Below are 23,401 nucleotides of genomic sequence, written 5' to 3'. Positions count from 1 at the left end.
GTATAATCAAAGGTGGAGGATACGTTTGCCAGAAATAGGGAGGATGAGTTTCTGAATGGGATTCCTATAACGGGTGTCCGTATAGGAGTAGAGAAATCCATGTGCAATGAGTTCACAGCACCTGGGATCTGACAGCATTACTGCACAGGTGCAGCAGTTCATATGTGTAGATCCCATTGATGAAGAATGTGTTGATTTTGCTGTGCATGTACAGCACATTTATAAGATAGGCCCAAAGCATCCCCTGCCCAGGTCTGTGCTGCTACAGTAAGCAGCCTTTTGTCTGGGGTTTCCTGGCATCTGAAGGTATGGGCCAAGCTACTCCAGCCATGGAGCTTGACGTCCAGAAATTCCAGGCAAAAAGCCAGATGCCCTCAAATTTTACCTCTATAAAATCATATTTAAATTACTTGGGATTTGTCAGAATAATCTAAAGGTTATTTTTTATTACGATTTTTGAATACCTATCTAATAATGCTTTTTTAATAATAAAGACTGTAGTGGAAAACACGCAGACATATCTAGAACTCTATAATATAAATATTTTAACTATAAAGAATATAAATAAACAATAAGTTATAATAAGCAATATGCATTGTATAATATAAATAATAAATACACATGTTGCCATGAATTATATTCCTCATTGGTTTGTCTTTGTAGGATAGGATAATGCTTACTAGAAGGATTGGTATGACTGTCGCATTTTATTCATTTATGGGATTATGGGCAACACATACTATTTTCCACAGAGATCTTTAAGAATACAGAATATTTTATAGGTTTTAAAAATTGCTAAGTGTTAAGGGGGCACGTTGGAAATCTGGGTTCACTGAGTTTGAGAGGACCCAGGAAAGTTTGGAGTGAACACTCACATGAAACTGTGATCATAAAAGCCAGCTAACTCCTGTCCTCCAGTGTGCTGCCCTGGGAAATAATCATGGATTAAAGTACGTTAAATGACTGTCACGGTCTTGAATACACATGGAGGCATATAATTGAGACAGGAGCTGATATGTGGTCATTACAATTCCTTTTCAGTAAATAGCTTATTTTTAAGCTCTCTTTATGTTAGCAATCCCATAGGACAAGAAATAAGCAGAACTAATAATGAAAAAGGAATTTAGATGGATTGTGATACTTGAAAACTAATTTCTGTTCTGATTTGCAATAGAAAGACAAAACAACTTGCAAAACAAAACTTGGGAAAATCGTAATTGACATTTTGTATCAAGACAATAGGAAAAATTGAAACTGTGGATAGGAGACCACCATTTTCATTTCAGCCTGCTTCCCAAAACAATTCCATATCAAACATTTAAAACTGAAGAGGTCATTTCCATGTAACATTTTTGTATAAGCAAAACTCTACTTTTGGCTGGAGAATCTCAGATTGAAAATTCATGGCCAAAACTCTTAAAGATATGCTTGGTATGCATGTCTTATCTGTAAATCTCAAAGAGCTTGAAGAAGCAGTTGGTGCTGTTTCCAACCGACCCACAAGGCACAGTAAATGAAACACACTTCTTTGACAGAGAAATATAAGTAGCAAAGGTGTGGCACCTGGGAATTACCTATGTAAGGCTGATTTTGTTCCTCTCCTAAGGCAGCTGAGTTATATGTTTTACAAGGAGTTACTGTTATGATACACTATGATAGGACAACTATTTAATTAGCCTACCTATACCACAGAGAAGTTGTAGGGCCCAAAGCAAGTAGTTTAAGTAAAATTATCCCATATGTAGAACAGGGCTGCACTGTGCCTCTCTGCTTACACACAACTTCATAAAAACCCTATGTGCTTCACCCAGAGGGTGGTGGAGCACTGGAACAGGCTCCCCAGGGAGGCAGTCACAGCACCAAGCCTGACGCTATTCAAGAAGCACTTGGACAACGCCCTCAGAGATATGGTGTGAATTTGGGGTTGTCCTGTGCAGGGACAGGAGTTGGGCTTGATGATCCTTGTGGGTCCCCTCCAACTCAGGACATTCTGTGATTCTATGTGCACCCACCAGAGGGATTGCGCTCTTGACAGCCACCTGAGGAAGTTACAGACCCCCATAACAGTTACAAATATTCAGAAGACATCTCAGCTGGAAGATGTGTGGTGGGTTGATGGGACACCCTTGATTTCAGCTGTTTGTCTGGGGCGGGTAGGCTGAACTTGTCACACTTCTGCAGGGCGTCAGTAAGAAATATCTGGGGATTAAACTTTGTCCCAGTACAGTTCCCGCCCTGAAGAAACCATGTCCTTTAGTGAAAACTAGCTGAAAATTAAATCCATACTCAGGCACACAAAGATTTTCGGGTTTTCCTAATACAAGACACCAGTGAGTGCTGCGCGTGGGGCAGGCTTTGGAGGTCCGACCGCAAGCTGGTCCTGGACAGCTCTTGCTAAAAGTCTTAACAAGACTCCGTGGAAGTACTCCTCCTTGCTCAGTGGCCAGCAAACAGAGGAGGAGTCAAACCTCTGCAGAGGTTTTTTGCACTGAATGGGGCAGCTAGAGGAAGGCTCTCCCAGATATGTGGCAGCAAGACCAAAGACTGACCACTCCCAGGTCACCACAAGCATCATGGACAAGCCTCAGCGTCCAGCCACCATGGGAGAGTCCTTCAGAAATGCCCAGTGTGTGGGAAACTACAATATCTCAACTGTGTTAATTTTTCTGGGAGAGTGGTCTTATTTTGCAATGAAGTAAAGTCAGGTCCTGTTCAAAATGCATTTCCAGCATCCTTCTAATTAATGTAAGGAATTGCAGCTTGCATTACTCTGTGAACACTTCTGGTGTCTAAAGGTATTTCTCTACATGTACTTACTATGGATGAAATATTAGTCGCGTTGAGAATGCTACTGCCTTGGTGCACAGGTGATGCAAGGTACCAAGTGACCAGAAGGTACAATTAAGCCCTAGTAGGATTTGGCTGACTGAGTTGCATCACTCTAAGGGCTGTGGTTATAACAATAACTGCAGCACAATATTCCAATTGCAAGGCAAGGTGCAGCCCTCTTCAAAGGGAAAAGGCAGACTGGCATTATCAGAAAAAAAAAGGACCCATGGTTGTAAATATATCAATAAAGGTAACAATAATAGTCATAAGATTTATGATAGCTCATGGAGAAAGTGTTTCTCAATTGCTTAGGGTGACTTGTTAAATGTGAAATGGCATGCAAGAGAACAGATAATAAAACAATTTTAGCAAATCTTTTAAAAGACAAACTCTAGGGACTTACTGTTTATAAGCAGTATGAATGTAGGAGAATGAAAATGAGCTTGCTGCAAAAGTCCTGAACATGCACAACAGCTAGTCAGCCTATGTCAATCCAGTCAATAATCCAGTCAATATAGCTCAGCTGACCAGATCATCAGACTGAAGGTGGGTGAAAATGTGCTGCCATTCATTTGTTAGCTTCTCCTTCCACTAAGAAAACCACTTGTGTCTTGACTGAAAAGGCCATATTTTTATTTTTAACTCTAATGCCATAGAATTGTTTGTTTTATCAATATCCTACTGATTACATGATTATTTCAAGTAGCAACAAAGATTCATTAAGGAATGTTTTCAGATGCAGAAAGTGCACTACAGTCTACCAGGTTTAACACTGATAATATATCTTCATTTTCAACAGATTATTCTGGTGTTAGTCAGGAGGGACTATCCACAGATCGTGGAAAGAAGAAAGCATTTGCTTTCATGTAAACACCCAGCTCATATGCTGCAAAATACAAAGCACATTGTGGGTTAGTTATCACTTCAAATCACAGACTCCTTAACAAAAGTTTTCAGTCATTTTTCCCTGTTTGCCATAGGAGTACCAGAATTACACAAGATACTTAAATTTTGTCACCTTTGAATACATCTACTTCTCTGCTGTTCCAGATATCACAAATTACGCTTGTATTGAACGTGAAGATTGCTTGTAGTTTTAAGTTACTTCAGGGTGACAGAGATGGGCAAGATGCAGAAACACCTGCGGTGACTGAACACTACTCATCCATCTTTCGCACCGTGATAAATATGTTCTGTGGTATTATCTTGCAAATGCTAACATTTGTGACAATCTCCATTTGTCCACGGGTGAGTTATGACAAAAACCGATGACAAATCCTTCAGTCATAAACGCCTACCTGAAACACAGTTAAGCATTCAAAAAGCAAGGAAGAGGATTTTATTCTTCAACAAACACTGGCTCTCAAATACCTGACAGTCCCTGACTTCATACTGGACTTCAGCTACAAAACTGCTTTAACTTGATTTGACTATTTTCTCTGAGATTAGAAGAAAAGGCTGAGCTTTTAGAAACCTGTAACTGTTTGTGAAGGTTTAAAACTTGGCAAGAGGCTAGGTATAGACAGCTGAGCAAGGGCTACAGTCTACTGCCACGTGCATGAATGTTTTTGAAGTGATCTTTTAAAAAACATTTAATATCCAAATCCATGTGCTCTCAGTCTTTTGGAGTTTATTTTGCCCGTCTCTACCTCAGCTGTGGCAACAGAAAGAATATGCATAAACAGACCTGAACAGCTTGCGGGTACCAGCATATTGCACTAAGTGTGAGCTTCAAATGATATTTGTCTTAATGCAAATATTTTTTAAAAACGTGCATAAAAATGATATATTGCAGTGTTATAGAACTGGTAAATGGCATTTGAAATATTATATTTAGGTTAATGATAACTGAATTTGTGGATAGCACAAATGTGGATGACAAAGGAAGATACATAATACTCCAAGGAAATGGTGGTTCCCTAAAGTGTCCTTTACAAAAACTACTGATCCATTTTTCTTAAGGTTGTTCCTCATTTCCAACACAAAACAGAAGCTGAGGTGTCTCATAGCTGGCTTTTGCTTTCAACAACATTCAAATTCAAAGGCCGAATCTATAAGAACATCTCCTGCTCTCACGGAGACTAACTGAACGCCCCTGATGGACCTCTCACAACCACGGGGATATTGGGCCGTGTTCACACAACAGGGGAGCTGCGGGCAGGATGCTTCAGCTAGCCAGAATTGCACCAGCTAGAGAATGAGAGGCAAAGCAGCCACATCACTGCTAATCTACCACCAGGCTAATAAGCCATTTCTGATTAGAGATAAGGCACATGTCACATTAACCCATTCAAACTCCTTTGGTGACAGAGCTACTACCTTTTCACAGTGCTGCAGGTCGTTGCTGTGGCTGTTCCTGTTTGGGTCTATGCAAGCTCAGCGCCTCTTCAGGCACTCCCCTGGACAGTGTAATTTCTTTTATTTAGTCCATTATTGATTTATGAATATTAATTCAGCACAAAGCTATGGTGTTTGCTGTTCAATAGGTTCAGTCACTTCACCATGAAAGCTGCAATGTAGTACCCACTCTCTGTGAGTAAATGAGGTCTGTATGATAATCTGCATCCTCTGTGCTTAACCATGTTTCACAGAAACCAGCTTTGATCTGCAAGGGGTGCAGCTGCTTCCAGATGTAAGCACGCTTGGGCCCTACCAAAATACTAGGTTGTAGCATGTGTTAGTTCAAAGGAAGAGTGCTATGAACATGGCTATATTGCCTCTGAGCTGACAGAAAACTCTGCCCTGCACTCGGCTGGGTGGCCTCCTGGGGCACGGCAAGGTAATGGCTCGTCCCTGCATTGCTCTCACAGCACATTGCAGGCAGGCTCTAACAGGCCCCGGGCGGTGCACCTACAGCCAGAGCTGCACACAAGGAGTGTTTGTAAGGCACGGTCAAATCAAAGCTCTGTTTTTGTTCTCCCGCTAAGGCTATACCCAGATCATACTATATTTTTAATGGCAAAGTTTGTTGTTTATTTTCTCCTGCAGCTATGTCCCAAAACAGGGAGGGATAGCAGTCACACATTCTTTATTGTCTTAGCTTTACAGCAGCTAGAGGATTTTTTTTTTATTGTAAAAAATAAGGTATCATTTTATTTTTAAATGGAGTCCAAGAAAAGCTGCTTTCAACCTCCAGATGGCAAGTTTCAGAAGCAACCACCACTCTCCAATGCAAATAGTTCCCTGGCCTGTCTCCTGTATTCTCCTGCCATAATGCAAATCTCTTCGGAGATAGAAAGGTGTAAACACAGCTGTGAGATGCTCTTGCTGGTGGGGAGTGGCAGGAAGGAAAGCGTTAAATGCCGAGGGTAAACAGCACCCGATTTGTTACCTAGTCAGCAGGGCAGAGAGGATCCCACAGATAAACCCAGCCTGGAAGCTTCTCCCCAGCTCAACTGGTTATTGCTCAGTGGCAGCTCTTACTCATCTGAATCTAGGTGGAGCTCCCTCCCTCCATCCCTCCCTCCCTCCCTGACGTGTGTCTCCTGATTAAAAAGCTTTTCTCAAACATCTGCACACACGCTTGCAGGTACCGACGCTCACTATCCGGGAGCTTTGCAGAAGCACCCATTGCTTCGTGTTGCTGAGTTTGAGGCAGAGACGGCCACCCTTGTCCCACCAGCCTCCCCCTGTCCTGAAAGATGGTGAAGTACGGCCTCGACTACACGCGGTGCAGATGGATCCTACCCCTGCTCCTGGGCATAGGCGTTATCTTTGGTATCATTGCGCTGGCGGGCAGGGGCTGGCTGGAGTCACAGACGTTGCCCTACATGCACCAAGCGTCGTTATGGGAGAGCTGCAGGAGGCCTCAGCAGGGTGGGGAATGGACCTGCGAGTCCCTCATGGGTTACGGTAAGCTCCTGCAAGGGTGGTGGGGAGCAGTCTCTGAAGCAGTGGGTCACACCTCTGAGCTCATCTTCCTTCAGCTCTCCTAACTGTATTGCCTAATATCTAGCATTTATATAAGAAGTTATGGGCAATGGGAACTGTCACTGAAATACATCAAGGCTTTTGACTAACAGGATGAAGAAGAAATATGCCCTCACCCCTGTGCAGAAAGAAACCTGGTTACTTTAGATGGTGGGTTGCATAGTACAAAAAGCCACACATAGTAATGTACCAGCACAGAAAATATTACAGCATTTAAGGTTTTCTTCCTCTCTTAGAAGCTATTAACCTCTTCTCACTAATCACTGCTTTCCAAAACTAAAAGCTACTGCAGATCAAATGTCCAAACAGCAAATTTCGTGGGTAAGCCTGGCGTTAGGGTGGTAAGCCAGTCCTGAGTGCCAGCAAGAAACAGGGAGGTAAAAATGTAAGATGTTAGGAAGATATTCCCAGGGAGTGTCAGGCTGCAGAATGCTGCCCTGAAACTGCTCCGGTAGGTGGGTTGTGTGAAAGAGTCTCCTTGTGATAATGAAAGAAAGCTTTAAAAGATGAAAGGATTTCTTCTTTGTACTGAGTTTTGGTTAAGTATGCTATTAAACATGTTGACCCAGGTGCAACCTTCAGCTTGAAAAGACGTTAACCACTGAGTCTGGGAGAATAGGCCAAGAGAAGGATCAGTCTAGATGTCTCCTGTTTTGTTTTTGTTTGTGTGGTTTTTTTGTTGTTGTTTTTTGGTTTTTTTTCTATTTTTCTATATATCTGCTCTTGGCTGCTGTTTGAAACAAATTATTGTGAGTGATGGGCTGTCAGCCTGACCCAGGAGGAAAGTTCAAGTGTTCTTACAATTTATGCTAATTCAAATTAAAATGAAGAGCATTTTCTCTAAGGCTCAGAATCTCAGGGGCTCTTGTTGAAAATGAGCATAAAAACACTTGCAGAAGCAGTCTCGGGGATCACTTATTACAGTTTTTCAAAAGTGTTCCTGGAAGTTTATAATCTACAGTCAAACTCTACCCTCTATGCACAAAATTCAGCTGTAACAAGTTAATTGTGGCAAGCCCCTGTGACTGTAGGACTCCAGGACAAGACTGGGTCCATTCAGCATCACTCCCTGTCCTGCCCTCAGAGCTCCTGCATCAGCTGTGTGGCTGGGCATAGATCAAGCCAGTTTGCCACTGCTGGTACATGGTGCTGAAGAGTGGCAGAGAGACCATGATGCTTAGCAAAGGGCTTCTCAGTCCTGAGTTTCCATGAAAAGTGAGCCACTATCTATGTCATGAATGCCAGCTTTAACTGGACAGAAAATATTAAGAAGTTTCACCTTGCTTCTCTTTATCGAGAGAAGTTTCACCTTGCCTTCAGGTCCTACACGGTTCAGCATTTCACATTCTTCATTATTCTGCCTCACTCTTACATGCTGAAATTCTGCAGTTGCAAGCACAGTTTCCCAAAGGACAGCATCAACAGACAAACGAGGGAGGTCATCCTTTATGGTGTGGACTATCCTGCAATGTCTGGGGTTACCATGAATCACATCTACAGTTAGTCCAGCACTTCTAGCACAGAAATGTTGGACTTAGTACACACAGGCAGAATATTCTCCAGCACATACATTGGAGAGTCAGCTGATGCTTCTGAAAGCATTAGAAATGCTGTTCATGTACTGCATGACTGCACTATGCTTTCAGTGGGCATGTTATCTCTCATTTGACCTCTTCAAGTTTACTAAATATCCAGAAAACCTAAGCAAGTCCTAAAAATCCTCCTTGACAAAATTTCCAGGTGGAAAAGGAAGTTATACCTGGGACGATTGAGTTATTTATCCAATGGGAGAATATATAAAGCCTGTATGTAAAAAATGTGTGCATAGGCCACATGACAGTGGATTATGCTGCCAGGCTGCTGCCTCTGCAAGATTATGCTATTACAATGTGGATCTTGATCATTGCAGGAGTTGGTTACTCCTAACCCATAGCAGGGCTGTAGATCTGACCATTACAGATGCAAACTCGTGTCATTGTCCTGATCCTTTTCCAGCCCCATCCTTCAGACGCCTTCTCTCCAGAGGGGGGATGTGTCCCACCTCTGCAATCCAATGTGATCCAATCCTGTTCTCCAGTTTTCCTATCATTCTTGCCTTGCTCAGTTGGTGTGGGGTTGGGATTTTCTTCTGAGGCTCCAGGTACCTGATGCTGGCCTTGGATTCCACCCAAAAGACCAGGCCATGAGACAGCATCTGACTTGTGAGTAACCAGGTCTTGTGTCGAGCCTGATTCTACCTGCCTCCGTGCTGAAATGTAGGGTTTTAATAATTCTGGGATTACATTTATCTACACTGCCTCAGAAAGGTCGTAGAAAACATGCATTCAGCGTCATGTTCTGTGGGATGTTTAACTTTGTATTGTGCCAAGCTAAACACAGTGCTGGATAAACAAAGTGTAATTACATGCCTTCCTGAGCACAGAGACAAAAGACGTGATGTAAACAGAAAGGACAGAAGTGTTTTACATCTTTTCTGAGATGAACTCTCTCTTTCCCCCCTCTGTTCCACAGTTGCCAGCTCCTTTCCTCTGGTCTTTACTCTCAGATTCCCTGCCTAATCTGCCACAGGCTGAAAAGGTTCTGAGATTCGGTCTTCCTGTGGGGATGGTTTCACTGACATATGTGATACGCGTGTGCGTCCCAGCAGCTGCCAGCAAATATTCTCAACACGACTTGGATAGTGTAGCTATCTTAATCTACTACAGGCATCTTTATCCTATCATAATTGGATATAATTGTAATGTTCTTGCAAGTTGTTCAGTATAATGTGAAAATTAAAATAAAATTCTCCACCTGCAGTGTTTGTAATTCCCCTTGAATGCCTGCTGTTTGGCTTAACATGAGTATATACTCAGAAGAAAAAAGCCACCATTGTTGAGGTCAGTCAGTCTGGAAGGGAAGAAGGTTGAATGTTTCATTGGTTGCACCAGAAAAGTTTGGGGTCTGTGAATAGTTGCTTAAGCTGACAGAATTCAAAACCTCACAGGGAAGACAAGATGCCTGTGCAATTTTTTATTTTTTTTTTTTGAGAAACAGGAGAGTAGCTCCACCAGTGCAGTTATCGTCTGTGGAAGCATCTACACACTCTAGGTCTTTTGCAAAATTTATGAACTCTGTGGAAAGTGAGAATATGAAGAGTTTTTTCACTCTGTTATCTTCTCCAAGAGTTCAAATTTTCTGATTTAACCATATGACACTCATCTGGACTTTACCAGTAGTCTTTTGCTTTTCCAGCATATTTAGCTCAGATAAATAGGGCTTTCTAGGAAAAAAAACAAACCTCATGCATTAGGATACCTTTCTAGAAATGACTGAAGTTCAGGGTAAGGGTCTGAGAGATGCAAACTGTAGCTCTGCAGTGTTCTGGCACTTGGAACAAATAAAGGTCTCATGCTTATAAAATGCTAAACATTTACAAAGACAAAGACTTTTTGGATAGATAATGAGCACAGTGTGGAATGTATCTGTCCAGGACATGGCTGAGCTTGCAAAGAAAATGCAGAGGTTAAATCCTTCACGTAGCTGGCATAGCACTCCTTTGTTTTTCTTGATTTTGGCTATTTAACCTCTCTTAAACAAGTTGTGTCTCACAGACCTGAGACACTTTTTCAATGTGTAATTTATTCCACTGCAAGCTTTGAAGATGTTTAAACATGTGTGGGTTTGGTTGGGAGAAAATAACTGATTTTATTTTATTAGTCCCAATGTGATGCACAATGAGATGAAAAACTCATGGCTACACTTGTAACACCTTATGTTCCACCTGGCCCTGCAGCTCTTCCATGTACAGATGCTACCATCAAAATAACTGCAAGCTTAAGGCTCTAAATTTAGGTTGAAGTGGTTGGCTCATTTGCACGGTGCAAAAAGAGATCTTGGGGGAAAAGAATCACAAAAAGGCATTTCCATGTGACAACTGGAATCCAGTCCTTCAGTTATTTTCACATCACAATATTAAATTACAGCCTTTTCCTAAGATGTGTGGAGGGTTTACTGGAAGGAGATTAGTGGAAGGATGAATGATTTTGCCATCTGGAAGGTACACCTTCCTGCATCTTGTATTCCAGGCAAATAATGGGTAACCATGTTCTAGCTCATTCCAGTTTTATTTTGATTCATGAATATTAATGCAGTACTATAAGGCGGGATTGCTAGTATAGTATGATTATAATGGACGAAAAATTCCTTCAAATATGCCAGCAGATGCGTATGACTACAGGATAAGTGAAAGAAGGGAATGATGCAAAAGGTAATATCCTCTTGAGGGAGGAAATATTCTGCTTTAGTCTCATAAGAACACCACTGAAGAGTAGATTTTCTTCCTGTTTTTGCCTATATCAGGCTCTTGGGTCCAGAGAATATTTTGCTATGATGAAGCACCATTTATTATTCTGGACTAATAACAAAAGAGAAATCACTTGCTAAAAATCCCCGGCTAGTGATACAACAGTGAGGAACATCGTGTGGCTGGGAGCATTATCCAAGCAGCAAAGGGCTTCTCTTGGTACTACACCTACCACTGGGCTTGCACTGCCGGCCCCACAGCTCTTCCTCTGGAAAACTAACTTCTCCAGCAGACCAGTGACTCATCACACCCAGGGCACAGGACAGACCAGACAGCAAGTTTCCCTGTTGCCATGCTGCCTACGTAAAATTGTTTTGCCTTCCCCCACGTTCCCATCACATCTGACAGGCAGCACCTAATCCCAGGCGTGGGGAAGCCCTCACTTGCCTCAACCTGAAGCAAGCGCCCTGAGCAGAGTGACACAAAGATATTTCCAGAGGGATGGGCTGGGTGATGGCCCCTCCCAGCCTGGGCCTGGGAGGACAAGCAGGCTGTCCCAGCAGGTCTTTGGCATCTGAGGGTGTCTGCACGTGGGAACAGAAATGAAGCAAACAAGTAACTGTGCTTTTGAAGGAGGGACCAGCTCAAGCCACAGGGTCTTTATTGCAGGCTTTCCCTGAAGTCGAGGTTCTGCACCTAAAGGCATTCAGAATTTGGTAAAATTCAAGTAGATTTGGAAAAGTGTCCTTGCAGCTGGGAAACAGAAGTTGGGGAGGTTTCTGACCAGTCCAAGGAAACCCATGGGAGAGCCCAGTATGAAGCCCAGTTCTACTCTATGTGCATTGCTTGGACTACGGGGCAAACCTTGAATTCTTTGACACAGGGAACGGAAAATGAAAGCTTGTTTCTGTTCCTGCTGCATCATAGCATAGAACAGTTATATTTATATACAGTGATTGCCTATATTTTTAATGACAGTGTATAGAGAAGCTCATAATTTCCTAAGTCGTCAGTCTCCTAAAAGTGTAACGTTACATGGGACTAACCAGTGAGAAATGAGATTACAAGACTAGTTACTTAATAACGTAGAATATTCCATCATTATTCAAAACTTAGAATTCTAGAAAATACAGGTTAAATTAAATGTATATAGTAATGAAAATATCACAACAACAGTATATTTAAAGAACTCTGATGCAAGAAAGAACAAATCTGATTTTTTCCCAGCTTGTAGGAGACACTCCGCTGTTACTAAAGAGGTATAAGAGAAGGGAATCAAGCCCAGAGCATTTAATTACCATGGCAATTTTCATTCCTCATCTGCAATCACTACCATGTATTCCCTTGTAATTTTAGGTTTTGTCCTTTTGTATGTTTAGTGGCAGATTCACTTAATCAGACTCTTTTCTAAATAATAGTTATGCTCTTCAGCAATTAACTCTACAGAGAGCAATTGCAGATGGCATCACACTGTTTATTATCCAACCTTCCTTTAATAATTACAGTTAAATTGGGTGGAAAAAATAGCAGTCGTGTGGAGGGTTCTCATCTCCCCATCATGAGATATGAACTGCTGGTGTTGAAGACTTCATCAAGATCCTCTACACTTTGTGTCATCAGGACCTTAAGTCCTCAAGAGGTTACCATTCACTCATACACACAGAGGAGGCATCTCTTGCTGAAAACGTGTGGAAACCTGTGGTTAAACTCTCATTTCTCTTCCCCTCGTGTCTTCCTTTAGCTTATTGAGGTAATCTGATACCGCAGGGCTATAATAACCTCTCCATATCCTAAATGGTGATGAGGGCTGCAAGACGGATTTCCAATTCCACTGTAGGGTTTAAACAGTCAGGTTACTTAAGCAGGAAAGGAGTTAGCAGGAAAAGAAACAAAACTCTCAAAACACTGTTTTTTTCACATTTCCATATAACTTCTCACTGACAGTTTGCATTGTTCTGAGCAACCTCGAATAAAGTCAGTGAGTGTTGTAATGCCATGTTTATTCTTTGTCAGGTACCATTACAAAAATCTCTGTCAAAAATTCCCAGGAATTCAAGATAGCTTGTGGAATGATGATGGCAGCCTATGTCCCAGAGGTTTCTGGCTTCCTTCTACTGGTACTAAATAACACTTCAGATTGCACACAGTCCTGCTGAAGTACTAATCTGCAATTGAATACATCTAGTGTCACCTATTACATTGAATATGCACGCTGTGCCCAAATCAGGCCCCAAACGTAGGTGGTCGCTGTGCAGTTCAGTAACAACCCCATCAGCTTATTGCAGCAAGTGATGAAGAATTTCAGGATACATTGTAAAAGCTATTTGATTCACAAGAAAAGTAAATAGAGCTTATGACATATTTTATGAGCACAAAGCACTGTTTCTGCTTATATGTTGGGGTTTTTCTTTTACAAATGGTAAAATTTTGCTTCTAACAGAAAATTAGATCCAGATTCACAGCTGCTGTCTATCAGAGAGAAACTCCCTAGTGTAAAAGGTGACTTTCAGCAAGGTTTCAGAACAAAGTTTTCTCACAGCATGAAAACTGTGGATCAAGAGCGAGAACAATACTTGGTGCATACGGAAATGAGATGTAAATTCAGTGTTCTTCAGCCTCAGATGACCCTGGGAATATAGAACTTAAAAAGAGCTTTCTGGAAAGGCTCCACTCCACTGTTTCAATTTAAAGTGCTAGTTCATAGCCCGTGTTATCATGGAAATTGATTCTGTTTAATTCATATTAAATATTTCAACCCACGTTTAACTCTGGGGTAGTTAGGGAGCAGGTACATCTTGCTAGTCTGATTACCCGAGCTTATGTATATGTACTGATTAATCAATACCTTACCTGTTTTATTTACCAGACCCTCCCAACCCCAATATGCACATCCAAGTGTATATCCTGCTTTAAATTAAAAAAAAAAAAAAAGGGAAAAATAGAAGGAAAAAATGTTACAGCATTAAAGTATATAAAACTGAGCTTTAATCCCAAGGTGTTCTCAATGTATGCAACTGCTTCTGAAGATAATGTGAGATAGGGGTACTCCTTGACTCTCTCATGAGCAAACCTTTAATTTTGAGGCACCGTGTGCACATTATTTTTAATAGCTAACTTACTCCCTTGGTGCTCCCTTTGATGATGGCTCTACGCCCTCTGCCATTTCTGCCTCCCTAGTGCTAAGTAAGCATCAGGGAGCAGCCCTCATTAATACAAGATTTGTAGAAGGCGGCTTCTCAGTCAAGCTTGTACATGCCTGGGCTTATGATGAGGTTAATTTGAACCACTCCCTCAAGATGTAACTGCTCCTCCCCTCAAATTCAAGTTGGAATAGCTTCTAAATTGAATTACTTACTTCAGTAAGAGAAGAGGCCTGCAGAAGTACATAAAGCCTTGGATGCAGGCTTTGCCTGCATACATTTGTGAGTGAAGTCAGTGGTGGGGAATTAATAGGCTTTTGCTTCAAAGGAGTTAAAGTCCACCAAGCCAAACAGCTATCACTTTAGCACTAAGCTGTGGTCTAGACACTGCTTTCTGCTAATATATGCTGTGTTTTACTGATAGATGGTCTATGCATAAAGGCTTTTTTCTTTACTGTTGTCATTTAAAGTCATTATTATGGGGTAATTGTCCTAAAGTCCTAATCCTTTCTCATTTATATGGGACCTGCTACTAATCACTGAGAAACTTGCAATGACATTAACTTAGTGTGAACCTAAGTAGGTCATTCTCCGCTTCCACAGTTGTCTCTTAAGTAGTGGCAAGCTAAAAGCTGGTTTCTGCTCACATAAAAATGGCTTGCATGTTATGAGATAGTACTCTGTTATTAAATGAGAAATCCATACTAACTGCCAGTGAATTCTAAAGAAGTAATGCTAGGAGGAAAAGAATGGTGTTGCTAAAAAGGATGCCAAACAAAAGGACCAAAAATTTTGTATTCCACTCCAAATGGTATAAACTCACACACACACAAAAATCCAGTATTGACTCCCCACCAGAAGGATATTTAGAGAACACAGTTGTTTTAAGAATGATCCAGATGCAATGAAGATAGAAGCTCAGAGAATAATACACGTCTAATCATGACTTCAATATTTTTTCCTCATTTTATTCTGTTCATAAATTATCCATTACTAACGTGATTTTCTTCATTTGTATAGCCTTCATTAGAAATTATTTTCAGTCAATAGCTGTCAGTCTGCACATGCAGTTTATTATAAGAAGCTGCTTTTAATAGTTTCTGATTTGTCTTGTCTGTATACCAACACATGCACACTGGTATTTCAATGCCAGCTCATGTGGTCAGCAAACACTTGCAGAGCTTTCAATGTTCACTTGTTTTCAAAAAGAGCACAGAAATTTCCCGTAGTTGGCATGTTGCAGAGTCCTGATTTCCAGAAGACAGGATTTTGCACTGTCCAGTGTTGCACAGATAACAGGGGGAATCCAGAGTCCTGGATGACAGTGGCTTGCATATACATCAACAGCTCGTAACCTTTTGGTTGGTGAATTGAATTGTGGGTTAATGAGTTTGATGGGCCATCTTAAGATCCAAGCTAAGGAGAACACGTGCTCTGCTGCAGACATGCTCACTTTCACATGGAAACTTTCTTCAGGAGAACAAACCAAAATGAAATGGATAAAACCTGGCCAAAGCAGTTCCTTTTCAAAGTGAAGCGTGTGCTCTGCAGAGTTCACCACACCCTGATGAAGAACATCAGGTTGAGAAACCTAAGTGAGTTCAGCTTTGTTTCCAAAATAATGCTCTTTCCCTCTAATCAGCAAGATGTAAAACAGGTTGAGCTCTGCAAGCTCAGCCTAGAAACATTCTCATTACACACGACACACAGATGAATCACCACCATGGCAGATTTCAGTTCTTGTAATAATTGCTTTGCAAGACTGGAGCTAGAACTGCAGGGTTTGTGTTTCTTTCCCATGGTGGTATGAAGATAACAGAGAAAAATATTAGTTTGTTACATTTTCTCTGCATCCCCCCACCCAGTTTTTTTTTTTAAATTAAACTTTCCTTCCTAAAATTGCTGCACAATCACTGCAGTGGCTGATGGGCTGAAATGATCAGTCAGCAGGATCCTGTATATAATTGCTGGTGTCTGCGAGCTGGCAATAAACATTTGTTTTTCTTTCCAGTGCTAGTTGTGTATTTAGCTTCAAGCCAGGAGGAAAATTTGGAGAAGTATGTTCTTATTGATTAGACCAGGATAAGTACCTCTGAACTCTCTGGGGTTGCTTTCAGAAAATGTCACCCAAAGAGAGAGACTCAGCAGTTCATGTGGTTTGGGGGTACCAGATCAATAAAAACATGAGAACGTCATTGTGAATGTTTTCCCACATACACCAGAAACACAAAAATTTGTACTTGTCATGGGGGAAGTAGACTTCACATGCTATTTTCAAGGCACGATAGCTATTTTTGGAAGGCACCGTTTGGAGCACGAACCGTGGCAGGCTAAGGAAAGACTAATCTGGTGGTTCAAAGTTTTGGCTCAACTTGCTGCTAAGCAAGGAATTTTATTTCCTTATGTGTGAAGCACAGAGAGTGTTTACAGTTTTGCAAACTGGAAAACACATGAGGGAGTAAAATCCGGAAAACAGGAAACTGTAGACACTCTCAGTCCTGGATTTCTAATGAAGTCTATCAGCTTCCCTATGGCTTCAGTCAGCAATTGGATATTCAGAACGTGTTTAGATGTCGCAATACAAGAGGTAGTCATGCTACCTCTGAACTAGGTTAGTTTTAACAGCAGAGTAATAAAGCCACATTATTATTGTATACTGTCTCAGCTAATTATATTGCTCAGAAGCTACAGTGAGCTCTGTTCTAGCATGGGTTGGCTCTTTCTGGTCTCTAAATTAACTCAGGGGTCTTCCCACATGGCAGGGAGTTTTAGAAGGCAGGCACTTACTTTCATTTTCCCATAGTCACATGTTACTGCATTCACTGTGGGCAGCCTGGACTCTCACAGATCATTGCTGATTGACATACAAAACACTCTAAATAGAAGCTCTGCTTGAGATAGGCATGAAAACGTGCGTTCCTTTTGCCTGTTTGGGGTAGCAAGGTCTTGTTTTAAGACAAAATTGCTCAGAAAATTGCCAGCTAGAAGGAGTTTTCAAGAGCGGACCGTGTGTAGCTTCCTGCAAACCCTTTCACTGTATTCATTGGCCTTTTTTCAGCTGATAGAGGAGCTGAAATATTACTGGCACATGAGTGTTACAGGATCCTGCTGGTATTCAAGGACACTCTTGCATAAACACACATTTCTTTTCTAACAAGCACATTTTAACTCTTAAATACCCCAAAAATCACTGCCATTTTGGGGGGCGGAGAAAACAGACCTCCACTTGATGTCTTGTAACCTGCTGCTCCCTCTGTTACTATTTTTGATGTAATGACAGGTAGACTAGATCCTTTCAGCTTTCAACTGCCCTTTCTCTAGTCAAGTGTACCTTGACTTGGTGTTGCACCTGTGATGATCCTTTGGCCTGGAGTTCACATTTTTAAGAAAAAGCTTTGCAGTTAGAACAATTTATTTATGCTTTTGCTTTATGTTACAGCAAAAAAGCCCCACAACATTGGAGGATGAGAAAATATTTGGGACCAGATTAGCCACTCTCTTCTCAGTGTTTTCTGAGCAATTTAATTCTTCTAATTCTGACATTTTTAGGGAAATTAAGTCTTAGTTCTATTGCTAAAGACACTAAGTTACTTTAGTGTTCCTGGCTGGCACAAGGAAAAGTAAACATCTCAGATACAGAAACAGTTGCAATTATTCCTACACAAAGCTTTTGCTACCTTTTACCCTAGAAGGTAAGGTGTTTGCACACTGTGGTCTTAGACTACTGATAACTGCTATTTTTTCTAAAGGGCAGAGGAAGTCAGGGTACTGTTCCTCAGAAAAACCCTGTAGTGACTCTTCAGTGCAATCCTATTGCCTTACTTGGAGCTGCAGTTTTCTTCCAAAGTTGAGGGTTTTTTTTTCTCTTTTGTAGAAGTAAGCCACAAAATTGGCTGTCGGTTGATTAAGCAATGCCTTTTAAAGATATAAGTATCCTGCAACAAGCATGTCTCTTCTTGCCATATAGTCAATGCCCGGCGGGCTGGGTGTGCGCCCAATCTGCTTTCATACAGTCACAGCATTTGTAACACTACTTCAGGAAAAACACCTGGGCGAGGCCAGCGGAGGAGCGAGACGGTGGCATGGGCAAGGTGCCACCGCACACAGCTGGAGCCACCAGGCACCGCCCCAGCCCAGGCAGTGCTCCCACCCTGGGGGATGGTGCTCTACCATCAGCTGCTCTTGGGGAGCAAGGCAGAAACCATCCGCTGCCCACAGCAGTGGTGGTTGCAGCAGGTGAGACAAAACCCCCAGGTCTCACGGTGCCTCATCACTTCCTAGGTGGGCAGATGTGCTCTGAGTGTGCTCTGGGAAAGGACACCCCTTTGCCCAGGAGCTTTGCACCTAACCAGAACCAGTTGTGCGCGTAACAAAAATCATCATCTCTAGATGTCCTTGGCATTTCACCCTTCTGCCAGAAGTTATAACTCTTGTATCCTAGAGCAGTGAGGACACCACTGCTGAGCAACTTCTGTTATGGCCAAGTGCCCCTTTTTTTTCCTGTTTTAGAGGGGTGGGAGAGAAGCTGGGAGCAGGATCATCCTCAACAGGATAAACTGATCTGTGGCAGTATGAGAAATTCCTCTTCCTGGCTGTTTCCTTTGATACTCTGCCTGAGGTGCTGCCCCCACCCTGCCCCAACCTGCATTTCCACATTGCACACTCTCTACCTCTGAGCTTCCTGTAAGCTCCCTGAGAGAAGGGTTTGGGCTAAAATACTGAGCTACAAAATGAGATGTAGGCACATCTTTGCTGTCCCTTTCAGTCTTCTTAGGCAGCTGCCTGTTTACAGGAAAAATAATAGTTGAAAAGCCCTATAAGCACACAGGAACTTTTTGGCGTAAGGAAGAAAAAGGACATGACATAAAACTGAAAATATAGTGCAATAGGTAGAATGGAGCAGGGATCATAAAGCAGGGGGTGATGGTGAAAAACAAACAAAAAGGGAAATTGGTTTGGATGAGCTGATGGGAGGAAACGTAGACCTGGAAAATCCTGATCCATTTTTCTAGTCTAATAGCAGAGGTGGTGTGGGGCCTGGGGGAAGAGAGGCTGAGCACTAAAGTGTCACTCACCAGGGGCAGGATGGTAGCTTTCATGCCTACCTGACACTGGCAAGGGGGAGGTTAGGACACTTTACATTTTAGTACTTGCATGCTCGAAGCAAACAAATTGGCAGGTTACTGGGTATCAAAAGTCTTAACTTACTCAGTTCCAGGGGGAACTTTTGCTGAACAGCAAGCACTGCATATGTTAAGTTGCAATTATCATCAGGGTTGTTTGGGCTGTGACAATTTTTTGGCACTGCTGCTGTATATATTTGGTTAGAAGCTGACACCTTACAAATGCATGGTGTAGGCGAGGGGGTGGAGTCTGTAGATGCCCAGCAGACTTTAACTGTCTACTCCATCTACATACACAATTTTAAAAGTGACAAAGTGGGTCTTTTATATTCAGAAGAGGACACACTTTGATCTCTTTGAGCAGAAGCTGCCCCTCAAGACTTCAAATATTGAATAAATAATATTTTTTCCAGTTGTTATGCCAACACAATATGCTTTGCTCTGACGTGTTATAACATAAAGTTACATAATTTGAAAATGAAAGTATTAATACCCTGAACAAGCTTTTCAAAATGAAACAGTTCTGACTTTGGATCAAAAGCATAGGTCAAATTTCACTACAAAACAGATTCCAAGTCTTAACTCTATTTAGGACACAAAGCTAAAAAAAACCTGAACAGGCAGAAACCACTGAATTTTGACATTTAGGGACTATTGGCATACCTTTAAATTTACATGTCAGAGTGGTAGTGCTTGTATAAACACTTTTTTTAAAGGCAGAATTTAATTAGTTTCAGGGACGGTCTAATTCTCCTTCTCCATGCAAAATGCTGCTGGTTTTACGGCATCTGCTGAGGTAACGACATTTGTTATTGAAGGAGAGTGTCCATTCTTACATCTTTACAGTCATTTTTAATCTTGATTCTTAATTATTAAATCTAAAAAGGAAGCTTGCAGACAAGCCCCATTACATTCTCTATGAAAGGTCCAAGCTGGGGTTTATACGCATGGACTTAGTGAATGATTTCTTGTGGAATGGAAATGTTCACCTAGAAGAGGAGAGAAAGCTCCTGTGCTTCCTTCTTGGCAGATGAGCTTCTTTTCTCGTTTGTTTAAAATTATCTTTTCATTATAAACCAGAGGAAAACACTGCAAGGGATTTTTCTTGTTCTTTTCTAATGTATCTTCCTTCTGATTTCAGCTTGGGGAAGAGCTGCTGCTGCCACATACCTGGTCGGCTTTATACTTCTAGTCATCTGTTTTGCTCTGGCCATCATAGCATTTGCCATTGACACACTTCGGTTCAACTTCATACGTGGGATTGGAGGCTTGCTTTTTGTCGCTGGTAAGGCAGTATGTGAAGTCAAGTTTAGCTTGTGAAGGTATATCTATACTTGAACTGGTATTTTCCTCAGTTGATTCTCTGCCCAAGTCTTTGCCTGGGTGCACTTGAGCTCTCTATGAAAAGTAATATAAAGTCTGTCATAGCAGTGGATCAATTTTCAAATCCTCCAAAACTTGGGTGGGTTTAGCCACAGGTATTATGGAGGCAGGCAACATGATGGGTGTTAGCTTAAACATTTTTTGTTTCCTCCTGTTTCTTCAGCTGTGTTCTCCATCATGGGCCTGGTCATTTATCCAGTAAAGTTCTCGACTGAAATTGAAATGACGGGAATCAATATGTTCAGCTGGGCCTACGGTTTTGGCTGGACCACTGCCATTATGGAAATATGCTTGGGATTCTTCTTCTGCTGCCTTCCTAACTACGAAGATCAGATCTTGGGTAATGTGAAGCCCACATATTTTTACTCTTCCCCATAAGCATGAGGAAAAATGTGTTCATATTCCAGAGATATCTGACAGAGCAGCTACATTTTCCAGAGTATCATCATTGGATGTTAGTAGAAAAGGCTGGAAACTTTTCAAATGTGTGTAGAAAAACAGTACTGGAATTCTGCAATAAAGTTATCTACTCTATTTTGGACCTTCATATCCAATATGGGTTGGTTAGATAAAATCTAAGCATTAAAAAACCTTGTGTTTCCTTATTAATTCCTATGAGTAGGGTGCATGTGAATTCCATTGCATCTTACATGCATTCATATTTCTAATTAAATTCAGTAAAGCTTTTTCAAACTGCGAATAAACAAAAAACCATATGTCATCTTCCTGAAGGAAAGCAGCTCATAAAAATCCCATTTTGTATGCATCATCTTTAACCTGAAGATTTTGCACATTTTACAAGAACCCAAATACCACTGACTGCCAAAGTGGTAAATTAGTCAGCCAGCACTTCATAGCTTTGCTTCCATTTTTCATTCATTCACTTAAGCCATAGGGACAGGGTAAGAAAAGGACGAGAGAAAACCCCCTACCAAAGCCAGCATTTTGATTTTTACCCATCCATGTGAAATGTAAGTATTTATTTCTAAATATTTGTAAGAGTAAGCAAGGACCATCAGTAAACCCTTAAAAATCCTGGCATGCTGTTTCTGGGGACAGCACAGAGCAGGCAGAGACAGAAGGGATTTCAAGCGACACCTGCAACCTACAGACCTGGTTTGAAGAGGATCCTGGTGCAGCTTTCTTCGTGGGCATCTGCCTCTGTTATCTGCTGTACCAAAATCTATGACTTTAAAAAGCTCCGTTATACTGGTCCAGCTCTTTTATCCAGCATAGAAGGGCCAGGAAGGACTTAAGCAGAGGTATGATTCCCCTGCACATCAGGAGCTGAGCTGGAGCACTATGAGTGTAGGTATGAAACAGGCCCCTTTTTCATTCATTTGCTCTTCATAAGTATTTAAAAGTGGAAGGTGCATACTGTCATACGTAACTGTAAAATGCATAAATACCCCTTACCACCTCATACTAAGCCTCTCATAGAGAAAACCACATCATAAAACACCTTTCAGCATCTTGTATTCCACAGTGCTGCAAGCCTCAAGATATTGCAAGCAATGAAGATACAAAAGACACTGCTGTTTTCTGCCTTGTTAATTTTAACTTCATAATGTTCCATTTCTTCTCTTAAGTGAAAAATGGATGATTTTGCTGTGTAGAAAAAGAATTCTCATTAAAAACCTTAACTACAGAGGATTATTAGCTTGTAACACATCTGCAATTTTGTAACTATGCATACTTTATGAAAAGTGCCCTGCCAAATGTTTTTTACTGCAAAGAACGAGAGGTAGAAAAACCTTTTAGTAAAAACTCTGAGTAGATAAAATTAATAAAGGCACAGGATGTAACCTGGTTTTTTGAAGCAGTTAGCCCCATTCACTTTTATGGAGTGTTTTCTAACTTTGATTAATAAACATGAGAGATGTATCAGACCAATGGGGAGACTATATGCAACAGGGAATAGTTAGACAAGAACTTGCAAATACATTAAGATGTGTTCCAGTTGGAAGGAAATTAAAATGAAATAGAGTTGAGAAAGCAGTTTGTATAAAATGGCTTGCAATTCTTTGTGTAATATTATTTGTTCAGGAAAAAAAATTATTATAAACCTTTTCATTATGCTTATTATACCTAATAAATGATGGTATCTATGTATTGTTTCAAAAACGCGTCTTAGCTTTTGTTCTCTACTAAAAGCAGGGAAGCGTGGAAGCCCCAAAAGCCTCCTTTTCTCAGGCACCACCTTGGAGCACCCGAGTACGCCAGCTGCATTTTAAGAGGGGAGAGTAACTTACAACTGTAGCATCACAACTTCTTGTGTTATTCTGCAGTCCTATTCTGGCCGTCTCCTGAGGCCTCGTTCACAAGCACATGAGAACAGTGGACTTGCTCTGTTTGCTTACGGGCTACGTAGCGTCGAGTAACTATACGCATGACTCTGTGCTATAGTGTGCTACAGCTTGGAGGGTAATGCCCTTGTGTTAGCCAAATAGGGAGCCAGTGCCGTCCTGCTCAATGTTTTTGCTCCAACAGGTGTGGCAATCCCCTGAGGAAGCTAAAGGGAACTTGAGCAACCGCTGATTGTATTTACAGTTTCTTTAACATTAGATGGACACTGACCCAATATCTGGAGGTGGAGAAAGGTGGACAAAACAAGGTTTAGGGTTGTGACTCCAACCCTGATGAGAGAGCAAAACATAATTAAAAAGCAAAGAAAATCTCCAGCGATCATCCCCTTTCTTCCCTCCTCTCCC

The 23,401-nt window shown here is 41.4% G+C and overlaps 1 protein-coding gene across 1 annotated transcript; it reads left to right on the top strand.

Moving 5' to 3' along the window:
- Positions 1-6,056: 6,056 nt before the first annotated feature.
- LOC142054763 (p53 apoptosis effector related to PMP-22-like) lies at positions 6,057-22,814 on the top strand. The gene is made up of 4 exons (XM_075087745.1): positions 6,057-6,266; positions 6,359-6,681; positions 20,449-20,592; positions 20,854-22,814. The coding sequence occupies exons 2-4, from the start codon at positions 6,471-6,473 to the stop codon at positions 21,066-21,068; spliced, it is 570 nt and encodes a 189-aa protein (XP_074943846.1). The 5' UTR covers positions 6,057-6,266; positions 6,359-6,470; the 3' UTR covers positions 21,069-22,814.
- The last annotated feature ends 587 nt before the right edge of the window (positions 22,815-23,401 follow it).

The sequence above is a fragment of the Phalacrocorax aristotelis genome, chromosome 3 (assembly GCF_949628215.1).
Source record: "Phalacrocorax aristotelis chromosome 3, bGulAri2.1, whole genome shotgun sequence".
NCBI classification, from domain to species: domain Eukaryota; kingdom Metazoa; phylum Chordata; class Aves; order Suliformes; family Phalacrocoracidae; genus Phalacrocorax; species Phalacrocorax aristotelis.
Note: the sequence above shows the minus strand (reverse complement) of the source record. Positions and strands in the feature narration are given on the sequence as shown.